The sequence below is a fragment of the Arvicanthis niloticus genome, chromosome 26 (genome assembly GCF_011762505.2).
Source record: "Arvicanthis niloticus isolate mArvNil1 chromosome 26, mArvNil1.pat.X, whole genome shotgun sequence".
Taxonomy (NCBI): domain Eukaryota; kingdom Metazoa; phylum Chordata; class Mammalia; order Rodentia; family Muridae; genus Arvicanthis; species Arvicanthis niloticus.
The window spans coordinates 12,935,874-12,953,391 of record NC_133434.1 but is presented as its reverse complement, the minus strand read 5'-3'; the positions used below and the strand labels follow the sequence as shown (position 1 = coordinate 12,953,391).

The 17,518-nt window shown below is 41.1% G+C and overlaps 1 protein-coding gene across 4 annotated transcripts in view; it reads right to left on the bottom strand.

The window, feature by feature from the left end:
• Positions 1-7,162: 7,162 nt before the first annotated feature.
• Positions 7,163-17,518, bottom strand: part of Ddx6 (DEAD-box helicase 6) — a 32,961-nt gene continuing 22,605 nt past the window's right edge. For all 4 annotated transcript variants that reach the window (XM_076924902.1, XM_076924901.1, XM_076924899.1 and 1 more), the window contains exons 8-14: positions 17,241-17,363; positions 16,355-16,483; positions 15,481-15,597; positions 14,223-14,286; positions 10,760-10,861; positions 8,914-9,096; positions 7,163-7,899 (exon numbers count right to left, since the gene is read on the bottom strand). In XM_076924902.1, coding sequence (XP_076781017.1) covers positions 8,921-9,096; positions 10,760-10,861; positions 14,223-14,286; positions 15,481-15,597; positions 16,355-16,483; positions 17,241-17,363 — 711 coding nt within the window. In that variant the 3' untranslated portion in view covers positions 7,163-7,899; positions 8,914-8,920. The remainder of the gene's footprint in view (positions 7,900-8,913; positions 9,097-10,759; positions 10,862-14,222; positions 14,287-15,480; positions 15,598-16,354; positions 16,484-17,240; positions 17,364-17,518) is intronic.

Sequence of the window (17,518 nt, the reverse complement as noted above, 5' to 3'; positions counted from 1 at the left end):
CTAACCATTAGCCAGGTGAGGCAGGGCATGCCTGTGGTCCCAGCTACGGGAGAGGCTGAGTTACAAGGACACTGAGCATTTTGGTTAAGATCAGCCTAGGCCATGGGGAAGGACTGAAGGCGCTGAAGGGGTTTGCAACCCCACAGGAAGAACAACAACATCAACCAACCAGACCCCCCAGAGCTCCCAGGAACTAAATCACCAGCCAAAGAATACACATGGAGGGACCCATGGCTCCAGCTGCATATGTAGCAGAGGATGGCTTTGCCTGGCATCAGTGGGAGGAGAGGCCCTTGGTCCTGTGAAGGCTCGATGTCCCAGTGTAGGGGAATGCTAGGGTGGTGGGGCTGGAGTGGGTGGGTGGGTGAGCACCCTCTCAGAGGCATGGAGTGTGGAATGGGGAGGCTTTGGAGCGGAAACCAGGAAGTGGGGGATAACATTTGAAATGTAAATAAACAAAATAACAACATCAACAAAAAAGATCAGCCCAGGCAACCTAGCATGGCCTCGTCAAAAGTAAGAGGGGAGTAGGGAAAGGAGACAAGACAGAATATCCATGACTGCTGAATCAATCAGGGGCCTTAGATCTTTCATTAGTTCTGAAAACCTTTCATCCCAGGTCTGTATGTTCTCTTCATGATTTTTGCTGGTTTCCCTTTTCTTCTCTCTCTCTCTCTCTCTTTTTTTTTTTTTTGGATAAGGACACTTTATGCATCTGTTGGTTCCTACTTATTTCTCTCTAGTTCAGTGTAATCTTCCTATCAAAGTGACGTTGTTTGTCTCATAGTTTCATTTCCTACAAGAACTGGGACCATAGCTCAGCTGGTAGCATGCACGAATGCCTGGGTGTCATCCGCAGAACCATATGAACCATATGGTAGGTAGCATATGCCTATACTCTGAATATTTGGAGGGCAGAGAGGCATTGGGATTTGAAGTTCGAGATCACCCTTCACTAGGCGTTGAGCTGAAGATTAGCCTGGGAATACATTTAGACCCTGTTTCACCTAACAGAATATCAGAAATATATCAAGCCCCTTGGAAGGGGAGGGCTGCAATTCGTCCCTGTCACTTCTCCAGCTATGCTCAATCTGCTTTTGGTTGAGGCAGAAACCTCCTTTGACTAAGACACAGGGGTAATCTTTACCATAGCTTACCTGGTAGGAGATTGGGAGAAAACAAAAGGAGAATAAACAGCGGAGACATGCTCAGAACTGTCTTTTCCACAACTGGTAAGGTGCCCATAAATGCCCAGTGTAATTTGCTTCTTACTTATACTTGTCCCGAAGCTTTGCAGGCTGAAACAATCCACATATATTTTTCAGACCTGGGGATCGAACTCAGGGACTTAAGGATTGCTAGGCAAACACCCTACCATTAAGATACATCTCCAGTCCAAACTGTCCTTGAGGCCTCTGGGCTGTCAGCTGTGTAGCCTACCCTATGGCACTATCCCTTTTATCATATTAGATGGGAGCCCTGGGGACCTACCTGGTCACAGACATGTTCTTTCTTATCCTGACAGTAGCTCCAACCCAGTTTCATTTTTTCTAATCAAGATTGGCTACTGAATATGGTGTTAAAATGCCTGTGGGTTCCTTAGCCCCACGTGAGCAAGGGGCAGCCTGTTCTTAGTTTAAAGGAGTCACTTTGAATCCTGGAGGTATTCCTCTATTGAGAACCATAACTTCTGGACCAACAAAGCTCAAAGCTGCCCTATAGCTTGAACTAAGTGACCTGTAATTTGTGGTAGGCAGCTCTTAGCCTGTTGACTTGGTAACACATACTTAATGTGGTGGCTGAAGGCTTCAAGTTGCGTGCACTGGGCAGCCCTGGCTGTCCTGGAACTTTTGTAGATCAGGCTGGCCTCAAACTCAGATCTGCTTGCCTCTGCCTCTGGAGTGCTGGACTTAAAGGCATGTACCACCACGCCACTACGATCTCATTTTCAGTCTGTTTCCTGAGGCCACTAATAATGTGTATTTATCAATCTAGATCCCAACAAGAAACATAACCGGCTCTGGACAGGTTAGCGTGAGGAGGGCTTATTAACAGGCATAGGGGAACCTAACAAGGAAGGAGCTGACAGAGGTGAGAAGCGGTGATATGACTTCAGTTTGAGATGAGACACAGCAGCTAGAGCCCGCCCTGTAAAGGAATGGGAGGAGCTACGGGACTGTATCCTCTTCCATTTCTTTGAATCTCTGAGGGGTGGTGAGAGGGTTGGATATCCCTAAATGGAAGCTGGAGATCTGACGCTAACTTAGCTCCTGCAAGTCCATCTATGGAGAAAGTGAGAACGACCCTGGGGGCCGGATGTTTGGTACCTTAGACTTAAGGAAGGATCCAAATGTGACTGTGGGAGTCCAGTCCTCCAGCATGGAGTCCCATCACTATAGCAATCTCAAATGGTCCTTAGGTGGAATATATATACATACATACATACATACATACATACACACATATATATATATGATGCAGTCACAGAGCTGATTCTCAAGGTAGATATTTGAGGTGTGACTTTCACACATTAAAAACTGTAAATGTTAGTAATTGCCTTAAATCCTGAAGTGCCAACTCCTGTCATCCGACGACAGCACTTGTGTTATACTCCACATGGCGCCTAACAGGTCAAATCCACCAAGGCCAAGATGGAGAAGAGAGGGGACTGGAGTCTTTTTCTTGCCACAACCTCCAAAGCAGCTAAAACCTTACTCAGGTGAGCATTCTGTTTCACACCCCTTCCCCACAGAGTCCTTTGCATTGGGAAACATCAACTGCTGGTGTGGTGGCAGCGCCTGGGACCTGCCCACTTCTGAATTAGAGCTGAAGGCAGGCCAGCTTGGGCTGCATACAAAGCTTTCTCACAAGAAAGCAGCAAAACAGAACTGCATCTCCTTTGGGACTGACGTTTTCCCAATCCTCAAATGCTCTGGACAACCATCTTTGGGCTGAGCCCTCCTTTTGTGTGTACCATGTTGCTGTGGCATGCCTTCCCATTCAGTTCACAACACTGGATTTCTACCCACCTGTAGGTAGTGACCTCTTTGGGTTGGAATGACCCTTTCACAGGGACTGCCTGAGCCCATAGGAAAACACAGGCATTTACAACTCATAACACTTAGCAAAATTTCAATTATGAACTAGCAACTAAAACCACCTTACAGTTGGGGAGGGGGTCACCACATGAGGAGCTGTACTGAAGAACCTCAGGTCTACACAGTTTATGGGCATTTATAGAAGCGTGCTAAGGTTGGAAATGTAGGCTCTGAGCTCCAAGGGCTCAGCACTCTTGCCGTCCCCTCCTCCCTCCCTTTTTCCACTTGAGGCTGATCTTTCACTAGTAGATTTGCTTGTATCTAAGCAGACCCCTGGGGAACGACTGGCAAGGTCCTATTTTGGAATGTCTGTCTACTGATTTTTTCTTGTTAAGATTTGGGAATATGTACAGCTTGACACTTGACAGTAATTCTGGGAGCTGATGATTTAGAATCCCATCTAAACTTGGTTCTTGACGTCTGCAGTGAACACTGTGTGTGCAGCAGGCAATCCAGGGTGGAAGCCAGGACTCAAGTTTACTCAACTAGATTCACAACAAAATGGGCTGGCTGCACCTCATGTACAATAGTAACATACTCTCAGGTTCCTAAAGGCACACCCTGCTTCAAGAACACACATACAAGATGCTTGGAGTTCCAGTGGGCTTTTATTGAGATAAACAACAAAAGGAAATAATCAAGATTTTACCAACCATCTTTTCTGAACCGTGTATAAACTCCTTGAAGACTCAGGTCCACAGACATGTGCGTTCACTGTAACATATCCCAACAAAAACAGACCCTCCCACTGGAACATCAGCCAATTAAACAGAAAGCCAATTTTCCCTTTCCCCAAATGTTGTCAGATTTTTCAGCTCCTACTGTTCAAAGTGGAACTGGTCCCTTGTGACTAGGGACATTAGAATTTTCTTATTTTTACTAAACAAAAAAAATTGTAGTTTTTTTTTTCTAATTCCTTTGTTTCAAAAAAAGGGAAGTGACTTTGTATTCTCCAGGCACCCCTCCCCAAGAACCACTGGTTAAAATACAGCAGCCTGCATCTTACTAACCCAGGCCTACCCCTCCCTTGCCCTGCCCAGCTCTGTCTACTGGAGATTTAAATACACTTCTGTTGGAGTCTGTCAGCTGTGGAGGGGCAGAGTCCAGGCCAGGCTAGCTCCCTCTGACCTCATACCTGTTACAACCCTTGGACACTTAACTCTTTATTCCAAAGATGAGTTTTTACATTAGAGAAGAAAATAGATTTGCTTTGGGAGTTTTAAAAAACTATCTTTATGAATAGAAAGTAGAGCTACAAACTCACCAAAGTCCACATAAATTCACCCAAAATCTGGCTTACTTCACCTCCCATGAGGCCAATAATTTTGCCTGACAAAGATATTTGGCAAGAAAATCATTCCACAGTAACAATTTTAAAGATACACAGAAAGTTGAAAAAAAAAAAAGTATCCAATTAAAATAACATGGCTTAATTCCCACAAGCTTATTTCATCTTTTTGTTACTCATCTAAAGGTCAGGAGTGTGGCTAAAGGCAGTTTCCCATGAGGTTATAAGCTTCCAAAGTGTTTCTAAATCCTTAGTGCAGACACCCTCCCTTTTGGGACACAGTACCCTCCCCTCCCACCCCTATTTAAAAAAAAAATTAAACCAAATAATCAGAATGAGATGTTTTGTTTCCAACACTTTTTCAAAGCTTTGTGCTGTGCTGATCTAATGGAGCATGATGTTATCCAACACAAAGCAGGTGGCCAAGGGAAGATGCCCTCATCTCATTCTGAAAAAAGAGTTATGACAACCACCCACCCCACCCTACCGTTTGGGGCCAACCAATTGTTATGATGCTGGTACCCATTTGGAAGTAATTTAGAACTACTTAGGTTTTCCTTTCCAGGAAAAACATTTTATGGTAAATGTATTCCATTCCTAAGAAAGTTTCTTTCATGTTCAGAACATTAAGGGAGAAAAAAAAACAGGCCCTGAGGCAGCAAGGTGTGTAACAGTCTAAAACTTACTACACAACTATATGACCAGAGGCTAAAAGCATTGAGGTGGATATTAAAAATAGGACATAGTTTTTATCCAAATGAACTACTGGGGAAAAAAACAAAACATAACCATTACTTTAAAAATTACTGGAAAGAACCTGAAAGACAATTTCCAATAGTAGCAATATTCCTTATTAAGAGGGATTAAAAAGAAAAAAAAAAAGAAAAAAGAAAAAAAAAAAAAGATACCAGGCTTTGACCTGGTCAGTAGGGCATCTTCCCATGAACAGCTCAAGTGAGCCAAGCACCATCCCCGCCGCTGCCTCTCCAGACAGTGATGGCAGGGGGTGCCCAGCTAGTCCAAGTGGCACACTCAGCAGAGGCTGTACTTCAGAATACTCTCCACGTGGAGTCTGTGCTTTAAGAGGGACTCAGGCATGCGGCACCAGACAACGCAGTACAAGGTTGGCAAGAGACTGCACTCTGTCCTGTCACCCACATGCCCTCTGGCGAGATGGCGGATGGCATTTAAACTCCCTTCCTGCTGATGTTCTACAGGAGATCCCTCAGCTCGCCAAGGCAGGAAGGAGGAGAGCTGCAGCGGTACAAGGGCAAGATCTGTTGGCCAAGAGAGATTTTTTTTTTAAAGACCCCATGCCCACCCTCCCTAAAAAAGTGACTTCCTTAATTTGGTTTGTTTTGTAACCAACACTGACTGGACTTGCCTTTGGGGTCTTGTACCGTGCAGCTCCTGCTACAGTTGTTACATAGTCAGGGTTAGATCTGATAAGGAGGCATCTACAGGATTTTGATCCCCAAGGAATTTGGGATAAGTCACAAATAGTTTTGCTTTAGAACTAGGCAAAGTCAAAAAGCAACTTTGAATAACTGACTCCTTATTTAGGTGAGTTAAGCATGGAAGCATACACATGACATACCTTGTCATAGTTTTAATGTTTTCAAAGTGATGGAATAGGAAAATCACTTTTTTTTTTTAAATTTTGTTTTTTGCTTTTTTTGTTCCCTAGATGCCTCCTGACCTAGTATACTGGGTTAAAAGGGAATTAAAAACATTTTTTTTTAAAAAAAAAAGTTCACTGGTTTTGATTCATCTCACTCCTTTTGCCTGGAGATCAGGCCAAACATCAAGCATGTTGGGAGGGGCACAATTTAAAGCAACACTACCCACCTAAAGCATCTGCCAGCAATTTACAATGCAAAATGACAGACAGCAGCTCTTGCTGCAGCACAGAGAACGGCAAGCAGCTTTCTGCAGCACGGAAGTTAACAGCTCTCAGGAGTTGCCCATTCCTGCAAAAATGTTATGTATCAAGGTGGGCACTATAGGTGACCGCAGATAACTAAGCGCCACAGTGCCAAGCCCGCCGAGGCTGGACTGGCTGGTCCAGAGAAGTACAAACCCATGCTTCACACACTTTGCTCTAAGACTGCACTCCATACACTTCTATACTCCAAGGAAGATTAATCTTTGTTCCCCTTTGCAGAACTTGGGAAGTTCCTCAAACGTTTAGGACAGGAGAGCCAAACCACAGAGCTTCTCAAAGCCCTCAGGGATCACAGACTTCCGAAGCTTCCTTGCTTCCTGCTAAGACCGCTGCATGTACATTACAAGAGCAATGTGGTGGCAGACATGTGCCCTGGGCTTCTGGGCCCTTTTCCAATACAGGGCCTGCAGAGGTCAGCTTCCTATAGTTAGAGGCCAAAGCACTTTTTAGAATTTAGTGTTGCAGAAAACTGAGCCCCTCTCATCTTTAGCTGCTCCCATAATCATTCTAATCCCTTAATCCCAGCAACCTTCATCCAAAAAAAATAATATATATATGTATGTATATATATATATATTTATATATATATATATGAACCCAGAAAAAAACGTATTTACAAAGTTTATACAAGTATACACATCCAATTTTCTACGGGTCGCGCTTTGCCACAGAGGAAAGAGGGCCAAGGCTCCGACAAGTCTTTACACCCAGTGCCTTACTGCTCGTGGAAGCGTGAGAGCCAGCTTAGTGTTCTGCTGGAGAGCACAGAGGCCTGTCATATGGCTCCTGCAGTGAGGCTGCTCTTTCCTTTGGGAGCGACGATGGTGCGTCTACTCAGCCCAGAAGAAAATTTTACTTGGTATTGTTTTTTTTTTTTTTTTAAATACATGTATTTACAGTGTGGATGGACTGCAGCTGTGAATCAACTCCTCCATAGAAAGAAAAGGAAAATGGCGCTACCATCACTAGTCCACCTTCCGGCCCTGGGCGTGAGTACTGGTAGAACAGGAAGCGAGACTTCAACTTGAAACCAAAATGAAGAGGCAAAGAAATAAAAAAGGAAAGAAACTAGAACATGACTGTTGATTCCTCGGGCTGTGTAAAGATGATATTCGTAATGGTCTCGTAGCATAAGGCACTTCGCACAAATAAGTAGTAAGCTCTTCAGGCTTAAGGAACGGATGAGTAACCAGGGAGAAGTTGAGATGCAGTAGAGTCCGCGATTGGAGAACTGTAGAAGGTGCGTGTGGTCACCAAGATTCTTCTCTTTTTAGGGTTTCTCCCCTTCTTTTCCTCCTTCCTTGTCCCCTTTCCCCAGAAAACATGTTTAAAAACCAGCAGTTAGTGCAACAAATGTTCAGTCAGCACACCGTGCAAACAAGTGGAACAAAAAAGGTCTATTTCTTCTTTTCAGTTTTTCTTCACCAGTTAAAAAAAAGAAAAATGTCTGAGTTCTTATATAACTCTTCATAGTTCCAAAATAAAGATGAAAAAACCCACAAAGAGAAGAGCACCCCCCCAAAATGATGTGTCACAGATCCAAGGAGCCTTCTGTAGTTTGTCAAAGCCTATGGAAGAAGTTTAGAAACTTCAAATTAGTATCCATGAAAGCAGTATAAAACAAGTGGACATGTTTTCACAAACCTCATACTAAACTCTCTCCAGCACTTTCTCCTGAAACTGTTCTCCTAGTTACACGACAGATTTCAGTTGGATATGGCAGCTCCTTCATGTAAGTCGCCACGTGGGAGGACAAGGCGAAGTCACCATCAGTCTGGGTCAGAAAAACTAGATAACAAGTGTCCCACAGACCCCAGGACAGAAGGAGATCTTTAAGTTCTGACTGCAGGCAGCCGTCACTCACAACCACGAGCCAAGTGTGGCATACATCTCTTATCCACCACTTGGAAAGTGGAAGCACGAACATTAGGCTTTCAAGGCCGTCCTACAGTAGTCAAACAGATTGAAGGCACCTCTGGCTGCCTGATCCTCTCTCAAACAAATACAGAAAAATAAAGTGAAAAAGTAGAATCACAGAGAAGCCTTCCGTGTTCTGAGTGGCCCTGAAGGACGGTTTGGAAATGAAATCCTCTGAAGCTACAACAAAGGACACGATTTACTGCAGGCCTGGAGACTTAGTAGAGTTCGATGCTTAGCCTTGGGTTAAATGCCTAACATTAAAAAAAAAAAAAAAAAAAAGAGGTGTGCGATGTATCTTGAAAATAAAGCAGGCCTCAAGTCCAATCAAGGTGTTTCTAAGAAAAACAGCAGCTCCTGCCCACTGCTGAGCCTACCGAGAGACTCGGCTGAGATGTGAGGGAGGAGAGGACATGTGAGAAGCTAGAGGGGCGTCTTCCTCCTTTCATTTTAGTTGAAAATTTCACACAATGTATCTTGATAGAAGAAAAAATTTAAAACACAGACATCTTTATAATGTATAATGTGTTACATATTTGACAACAAGGTATTTAGTTAATACACCCATTCACTCATTCTTATTTATGACACTGGGTGGAACTACTGTAATCACAAGAGGTTCGAGGAAGGGAACCTTATTTCTGCTCAGGTTACTAGGTACGTACGTGCTTGTTAAGGTTTCTCGTCTTCTGCAGGCTCGCTGTGGTACTCTGCCACATACAGGCTCTTGTCAATGTTGCTCGGGATGGGTTTGATCTCTGTCCCCAGCTGCTCCTCAATACTCTTCAGGTTGAAGCGATCATCATACGTGATCAAGTTGATGGCTAAGCCAAGGTGACCAAAGCGACCTAAAGAAAAATGTGTTTAATGAGGTTAAAATTTGCTTAAAAAAGTGAGTCAAAGTGAGAGCAACACTGTATGTACATGTCTGTAATATGCCAAAACACACAGCAGGACCGGATTCATTTGGTGCCATTCTGAATGGCATAAACAAGACTGAACAAATCAGAAACAAAACAACTTAGGGTCTTTCCCTTAGCACAATAACTGTACTGAACAGGCCACAGACCTCTGGGTAACCACTCCCCGTGACAACCACGTACAAAGTCAGCTTGCACTGTACAAGGTAAGGTATCTTCAAGATACTGCAATTAAGTTGCTATATGTGAGATACAGACCAGTTATATGCTAACAGCACATTTTTAAAAAAAGATTTATTGCCAGGCAGTGGTGGCACACGCCTTTAATCCCAGCACTTGGGAGGCAGAGGCAGGCGGATTTCTGAGTTCGAGGCCAGCCTGGTCTACAGAGTGAGTTCCAGGACAGCCAGGGCTACACAGAGAAACCCTGTCTCGAAAAACCAAAAAAAAAAAAAAAAAGATTTATTTATTTATTTTATGTGAGTATACTGTAGCTGTCTTCAGACAGACCAGAAGAGGGCATCGGATCCCATTACAGATGGTTGTGAGTCACCATGTGGTTTCTGGGAATTGAACTCAGGACCTCTGAAGAGCAGTCAGCACTGAGCCACTTCTCCAGCCAGCACTTGCTTTTAAGAGACTAAAATACCCAGACTTTGATGTTGGCAAGGGTCCTGGAACCAATTTCCCATGAATCCTGAGGAACAGCTATACTTAATTTTCCTGTCTTGAAATGACAAACTGGATGCTCATTTGCACAGCTGTCAAAATACACAAAATACACACACTGAACAACACACGTGCACAACACACCACCCAGTCAATCCAGCCTCTCTTATCTCACTTTAAGTATATAGTAATTACTTTAACCCCTTTCTTTCCTTCTTGTGAGATACTATGTAACCTTTTTTTTTTTTTAAATCAATCACCAGTGCTTTTTTGTTACCTGATGTGGGTGCTGGAAATCAAACAAAAGCTTTACAGGCTCTCTGACAGCAGCAAATCCATTTCTCCATCCCCCTTTCCCCCACCTATAATCATGATCCTCCTGCCTCAATCTCTCAAGCACAGGGATTACAGGGTATGTGCCACCATTTCCAGCTTACTTTTACTCCCACCCCTGAAACTGGGTCTCAAGCATGTTTTTTGAGGCTGGCCTCACAATCAGTTTGTAAACCCAGCTGGCCTCCTAACCCACATAGGTACAAATGTCACCTGCCTCTTCTTCCCAAGTGTACCACATCCAGACAGCCTACCTTTAAAAATATTTTTTTTAAAAAATGTTTGTAATTTGTGTGTGTTGGCAGTTGGTTCTCTGTTATGCTAAGTACCAGGACTGGATTCAGGTGCTTAATTTTAATAAATGACACAAGGACTTGGGAGACTGAGGCAGGTACATTTTAAGTTCCAGTATAGCCTGGGCTATCTATGTATGTAGCCAGACCCTGTCTCCAAATACAAATGATTTATTAATAAAAAATTAGTTTTAAATATCAAACTAAATTGCTCTGACTGCACCGCTCTCACACTTCACAAGAAAACATTAGTGACCATACTTCTCATCAGTCAGTGTCTGCTACCCCACTCTCACCTGATCTTCCAATACGATGAAGATAGGTCTCTGCCAGCTTTGGGAAGTCAAAATTTATCACCACATTCACAGCTTGTATATCAATACCTCGGGTAAACAGATCTTAAAAAAAAAAAAAAAAAAAAAAAAAAAAGGAATAATTTTCATTATTGAAAGGTAATTCACTAATTATGCTTTTAGAAGTCCCTCATCCACTATGGTAAATAACTTACAACTCATCTGAAGTAAACTAATAGGCAAAGCCCCTCAAACTCACAAGGGTCATAACCAGTTCCCTTGCCTTTCTCAGGATACCCTTCCAGAATCATTCATGACATTGACGTTCCTGTTTTTGAGATGGGTCTCTGGTGGCTCAAGAGAGTCTTGAACTCATGCTCCCCTGTCAAACTCCCAAATGTTAGGATTATAAGCACACACTGCCATACTATGTTAGACCTTTATGGACCGTTTTTGACCTACGTCTTCAAACTTGAAATCTTTTTTTTCTCCACATCTCAAACTTACCCAGTCCATAAAGCCAATTAATACACCATCTCTTCTGAAACTACTTGACAGCTATTACTTTTATATCCTAATAACCATCGGGATAATAATAAACATTTTACATTACTCCCTTGTCAACCAAGCTCAACTCTATTTAATCCAGGTCTCCGTAGTTTTCAGCTGGCCTTCTTGCTAGCAGAGCAGGTAGGTCTTGAACCTGAAGCAACCTTCCTGCCGAAACCCCAGTGCCTGTTGTTTACACAACACCTGGCACCGACTAGTTTTGTTGTTGTATTTTGGATTTTATAATGTTATTTTTAATGCTCATTCATTTGTACTCCATTTTAAGGCTGCTTCTGAGATGACAAAGTTTATATAAGTTTATCAACTTTCTAATTAAATTTAAATTGTCATTCCCTGAAGAAGTCGCCGTTTATTGTTGATTACTTTGCTTTTTTGAGACAAGGACTCAATCTGTTTCATAGGCTACCTTCAAACTGTGTCAGTCACCGGAACAGGTAGGATTTTATATACTGAAGATATTTATTCACTCCAAACATACATTAAGAATCTTGACTGAGTGCAGTGCATAAAATCCTGACCCTAGGCAATCCTAGGACTCCAACAGCAAGTGAAACTTGTCATGTTGGCACACCCATAACCTCTTGTCTCAGAAGAGGAAGTGGGTCATCCCGAGCTTCATGCTGAACTTCAGACTCTTCTGGGTTACAGGAGACCCTGACTCAATCAATCAATAAAACCGATTCATCAAGTGTAGTAATATGTGTCACTGTACAAGTACTATCACTACTATCAGTGTCATTCAGTAATGTTAGGACTGAAGTCACAGCGCTTAAGCCCCAACTTTTTATTTAAAGTGAAAAAATGGAGGGGGGCAGGTACCTGATGGCAAGTTTCAATTTTCTTATGAATATTCAATTTGACTAACTACTTTACTTTCACCAGTAAGCTATTTTATGGGTTTTCCAAATGTAGAAAAAATATAATAGATACATTTATACAAGCCAAATATCTCAACAACTTAAAAAAAGTTAATCACTCAATAATATGGCTGTCTTCATAAAACCTGCAAAGACCATACCAGCTAGCATAGCAAGGGTAAAAGGAAAATGTCACAGGCCCCATCTCTACATAAAGAACTGCAGCAGTCAACAGCTGCTGAGAGGAGAACCACTTCTCTTAAGAGCTGAGGCCCCAATCCTAACTGGCTGATCCTAAATGCATGCTATCATACAGGCATACTAAGGAAAAAAGATTGTGTCTACATGTGTGCACATCCTTGTACAAAAAAACGAACAGTAAGTGCAGAGGACAAGGTCATGAATAAGAGGAGAGGGTACAGGAGGAATGGAAGGATACAAACACAACATATTTATGAATGAAATTCTCAAATTCATAACTGGAGAAGAAAAAAGTACTCTGTATGTGCACCTATGCAATATGATTACAATGGACAAGTGGTTTCACTCTAGGATCCTGTTGGACATGGTGACATGCATCTATAACCCAAGTGCTCAGCAAGTCAGGGCGGACAGGCAGCTGTGAGTTAGAGAACAGCCTAGGCAACATCATGAGGTTGTTTCAAAAACAACTACTTAACAAAACAAAAACTAAAAGCTCTAGTAATTTAGTTTATATTAACTAGAATGTAAGTAGTTAAGAAAACTAGAAGCATGTAAGTTATTTTTATAGTCATGTCCCGATTACTAGGAATAACTAAATTTAGTATCTGGTAGCAATAACAAGTGTTTTATTTATGTGCATTTTCACAAAAATCCTGACTCAATTTTTTTTTTTTTTTTTAAAATAGGTAGCTAAAGAGATGGCTCAATGGTTACGAGAATTTGCTGCTCTTTCCAGAAGACATGAGTTCAGTTTCTAGTACCCACATCAACAGGCTCACAACTGTCTTTTAATTCCAGTTCCATGGGATACAATGGCCTCTTCAGGCACCTGTTGTGCACGCATGGTAGACACTCATAGACACAGACAGATAGGTAGACAGACAGACAGACAGACAGACAGACATAGACACAGACATAGATATAGACACATACACACACAAATTAAAAGAAATCTTTAAAAATAATATGTATTATGTATATAATTGTGCCAGGTGTGGTGGTACACACCTTTAAACTCAGCACTTAAGAGACAAAGGCAAGCTAAAAGAAGTCAGTTTAAGACCAGTCTGGTATACATATCCAATTTCCAGGCCAGTAAGAGCTATATAGTAATATCCTGTCTCAAAAAACAAAACAAAACAAAACAAAAAACTAACCAAATAACCAACCAACCAACCAAAACCTCTAAAATAAAATTATCTGGCTGTATAGGTGTATATATGTGTGAAAATTCCCATGATAACAAGGTAAGCATATTTACCAAATGCATACATTATAGTTCAAACTCCAAGTCCTTCTTCCTCAAATGATTCTTCTTCTTCTCATACTAATAGTAAGATTAAATTCCAAATACATAACTGGGAAGGCACTCATTCTATTAGTTCTGTCTGAGCTATATTTGGCCTCCCCCCTCCCTACCCAGGTTTATTTTTCTGTAGTAATGGAACAACCAAAAATTAGAAAATCTTAGCCTAGGGTATAAATTAGTTTGATTCTGGGAAAAAACCCAAAAAGACACAACTTCTAAAGTGCAATTTTCAGTAAAGTTTATTTTGTGCCTGCTCACCTTGGATGGTAGAACTGTTCAGAAAGCACATATATGCAAAACCTATCTTAAAGCCACACGTGCGGCATAAGCATCAGGGTGTACCCCAGTCAGGAACTAAATATCAATAATACCCATTCTCAACCTAGGAACTAAACAGCACGCATTCTTCTCTTCAGAAGCTTTCAAAATGGCAGCAGGGTTTAAGGAGCTGTTATAGGCTTCACTACATGAAAAAAATCCAGCCAAGAAAGAAAACAGCAGGTCCAAGAAATACAAAAACACTTACCAGTGCAAACAAGATTGCGGCATAAGCCATTTCGGAAATCATGAAAGACACGATTTCGATGTTCCTGGGGCCGGGGGGAGGGGGGAGAGAGATAAAACTATTGAGTAAAATTTACAGACAACACAAAAATTTCATCATGGTTTCTCTACTCAATCAGTTCTTCAATCCCAAATTTGTTTATACAAATATCCATGCTTCTGTAGCAGTCACAATGTCTCTATGACACACTTCATTCCATCATGTAAGCACTGTATCATTTGTATCATCACAAGAAGGACAGGCATAAGACATGCTGAGATCACAGTTATGTAACATTTATAACATATTGTCATATTTATTCTATTTTATTATCCTAATAAACTTTTTTGCCATATCTAATATATAAACTGTATTATAGCAAGTGTGAAAATAAAATTTGAAAGCAGCATTGAAACAATAACAAAAAATTCATGGTCAGCAAAGACCACCAACAATTTGTTAAATATAGTCATACACACACACACACACACACACACACACACACACACACACACACACACACACAATCTGGTACTGTCTATGATTTTAGGTATCCGATATAGGATCTTGGAACTCTCCTCTGTAAGGAGGAGTTACTGTATTATTAAAATCTAGAGCAGTGCTTTCTGTAAAAAAAAAAAAAAAAAAAAAAAAAAAAAAAAAAATGTTTTGCATTGGTATTCTCCACTAAAGAAGTCACTAGCCTCAGGGATTTGACTGAGGACCAAACTTTAAATTGTATTTGCTTTTACCTAATTTAAGTGGCTACATGGAGCTATCTAATAAAGTTATTACACTAAACAGAATAAATTCAGAAATTACCCGAGAAAGAATGTCTCTTCCTGTGCCGTTCCGTCCTCATAGGATTTCATGCCACTCAGGCTGATTTCAAACTTAGTATGGAAGAGAGAATGACTCTTCGTTTACCATGTCTAAGTGCTAGGACTTCAGGCACAGGCCAAGAAATCTGACATTCTGTACTGCTTTTTAAGCATGTTAGTTTAAGAGAAGAGTTCTTTGTCTACTAAAGAAGAGTTCATTCATTTGTCCTTTTCCTGGAACCAGGAATTGCAACTCAGTAGACTGCTCTACTACTAATGTGACAGTCCCTCACCCAAGACAGCACAGAGTACTCTTACACACAAGGCATTCATGCAGCACTGTAACCAAAGAAAATGTAAGAAATACTTAGGAAAAATTATTTAATTAAATCTATACAAGTTCTTGAAATTATACTTACCTGCCTCATTTTAGCATGGATATAGAAGCAAGAGTAACCCAGCTGGGAAATCTTCTTGGCCAGTAATTCAACTCTCTGAGAAGAGTTGCAGAAAATGATCGACTGGTTGATCTGAAGCTAGACACGAAAGAGAAATAGGAGAAAGACAAAAGATCTGTTTTGCCAATCATGAAAATATTTAGCCAAAACTTTCAGATGAAATTTGATTTCACTGCAGAAGAGTATCTTCTGCCTAACTGCCAGAGACAACGCAGTAATCAGTAATGTCCTACAACGCTCTTTTCTGGACATTTCCAGAAGCTGCACTCATGTGCATACAACCCCACACAGTCACATTCATTAAGATAAAAAGTAAAAAGTCACTGCTTCTGGGGAAGACTCAAAGCTAGGTGCTTGTGGGCTTCCGGTGACATTTCATACACAGGTAAACATTACAACAGCGCAGAGGCCATGTTGGAATGAAATGATGAACAGCACCAAAATGTGAACAACAGTGGTTCAAAGACTGTGAGATGAATATGTAGTTATAAAAAATGTCCTCTTCTTGGACCTTAGTTGGGATCAATTTATTCTTTTTGCCACAATGCACATTTCTACAAAATGACCAAAATACCTTCAGTTCTAATTTGGGGGCCACAAATAAATTTTTAGCAATTAATATTCACAAAGCAGGATGAACTGTAATTATGGTGAACTATTTAACAATAAAAGTAAAGCACCCGTGTCAATCAGTTTCAACTTTAAGCCAATCAAAGCTCCCTTTTACTAAACAGTAGGACTTTTTACAGTGAAAATAAAGGGGAAAATGACACAATTGTCCAACTTGCTAGGAATTAGTAAAGACAGGATGCAGCACAGATAGCCCACTGCTTACCCTGGAGAAGAGTGTATTGAGGCAGTGCACTTTCTGGCGCTCTGTCACATAGGCATAGTACTGGGTCACCCCCTTCAGCGTCAGCTCCTCCATCAGGTTGATCTCGTAGGGTTTTTGCAGATGGCAATTCTGGAGGAGGGAGGAAGAGTCTAAGGTGAAGACTGGGCTTCCCTTTTAGACTGAAAGACTTGCAGGCATGCTAAGGCAAGAGCTCTATCCCTGAGCTCCTGTTTCTTGCCCTAAGTTTATACTTTTTTTTTTGTCTCGTGCTCTAAGGAATGTGTCTCTTTTCAAAAACAAATATTCATAAATAAATAAGCTATCTTAAAATGGTAGACCTCAGATTCAAATGTAGCTCACAGGGATGGGCTATAACCAACTTACAATGGGATATGTCACCTTGGCACAAAGAGTTGAAAAAAAATAAAATTACAACTCCTCTCATTTTGAAACAGGGTCTCATGGCCAGCCAGTACCACACATAGAAACTGTCTCCAAAAACCAAAACCAAGGAAAAAAGAGAAAAACAGACCAACCAACAGGGGGATAGACGGCAAAACTTACGTAAACCAGGCTAGCCTCAGAACAAATAGAGATCCATTTAATTAAAAAAAAAAAAAGTGCACACACATACTTTTAATCCCAGTACTTGGGAGGCAGATTCAAGAGACCTCTGTGAGTTTGAAGCTAACCTACACTGGCCAGGGCTACATAGCGAGACCCTGTCTCAAAAACAAAACAACAAAAAAAAAATCATAATAAATCCACACACAAATCTTTACTGATCATATTTAAAAAACAAGTAAAACCAAAAACCTGAAGTAACATAAAAGCATACTCATAGTACCACGATGACACTAATTGCAAGTACACATTTAATACTTACCATAAACTTTTGTACACTAAGAGGGAAAGTAGCGGAATATAGTAAAATCTGCCTATTTTTAGGTAGTGTGAGAATAATATCCTCCATTATCTGCACAAAATCCTGTGACAACAACTTATCTGCCTGTAATACAAAGAAAAGGTACTTTTAAAAAAGAATAAGACATTAAGTTTGGATAGCAATATAAACATAAGGCAAGGCATAACCTACACAGGCTGCTCCTGGCTATTAACAGAGACTCTAATACACACAATGTCCACGGTTACCAAGACAAACCC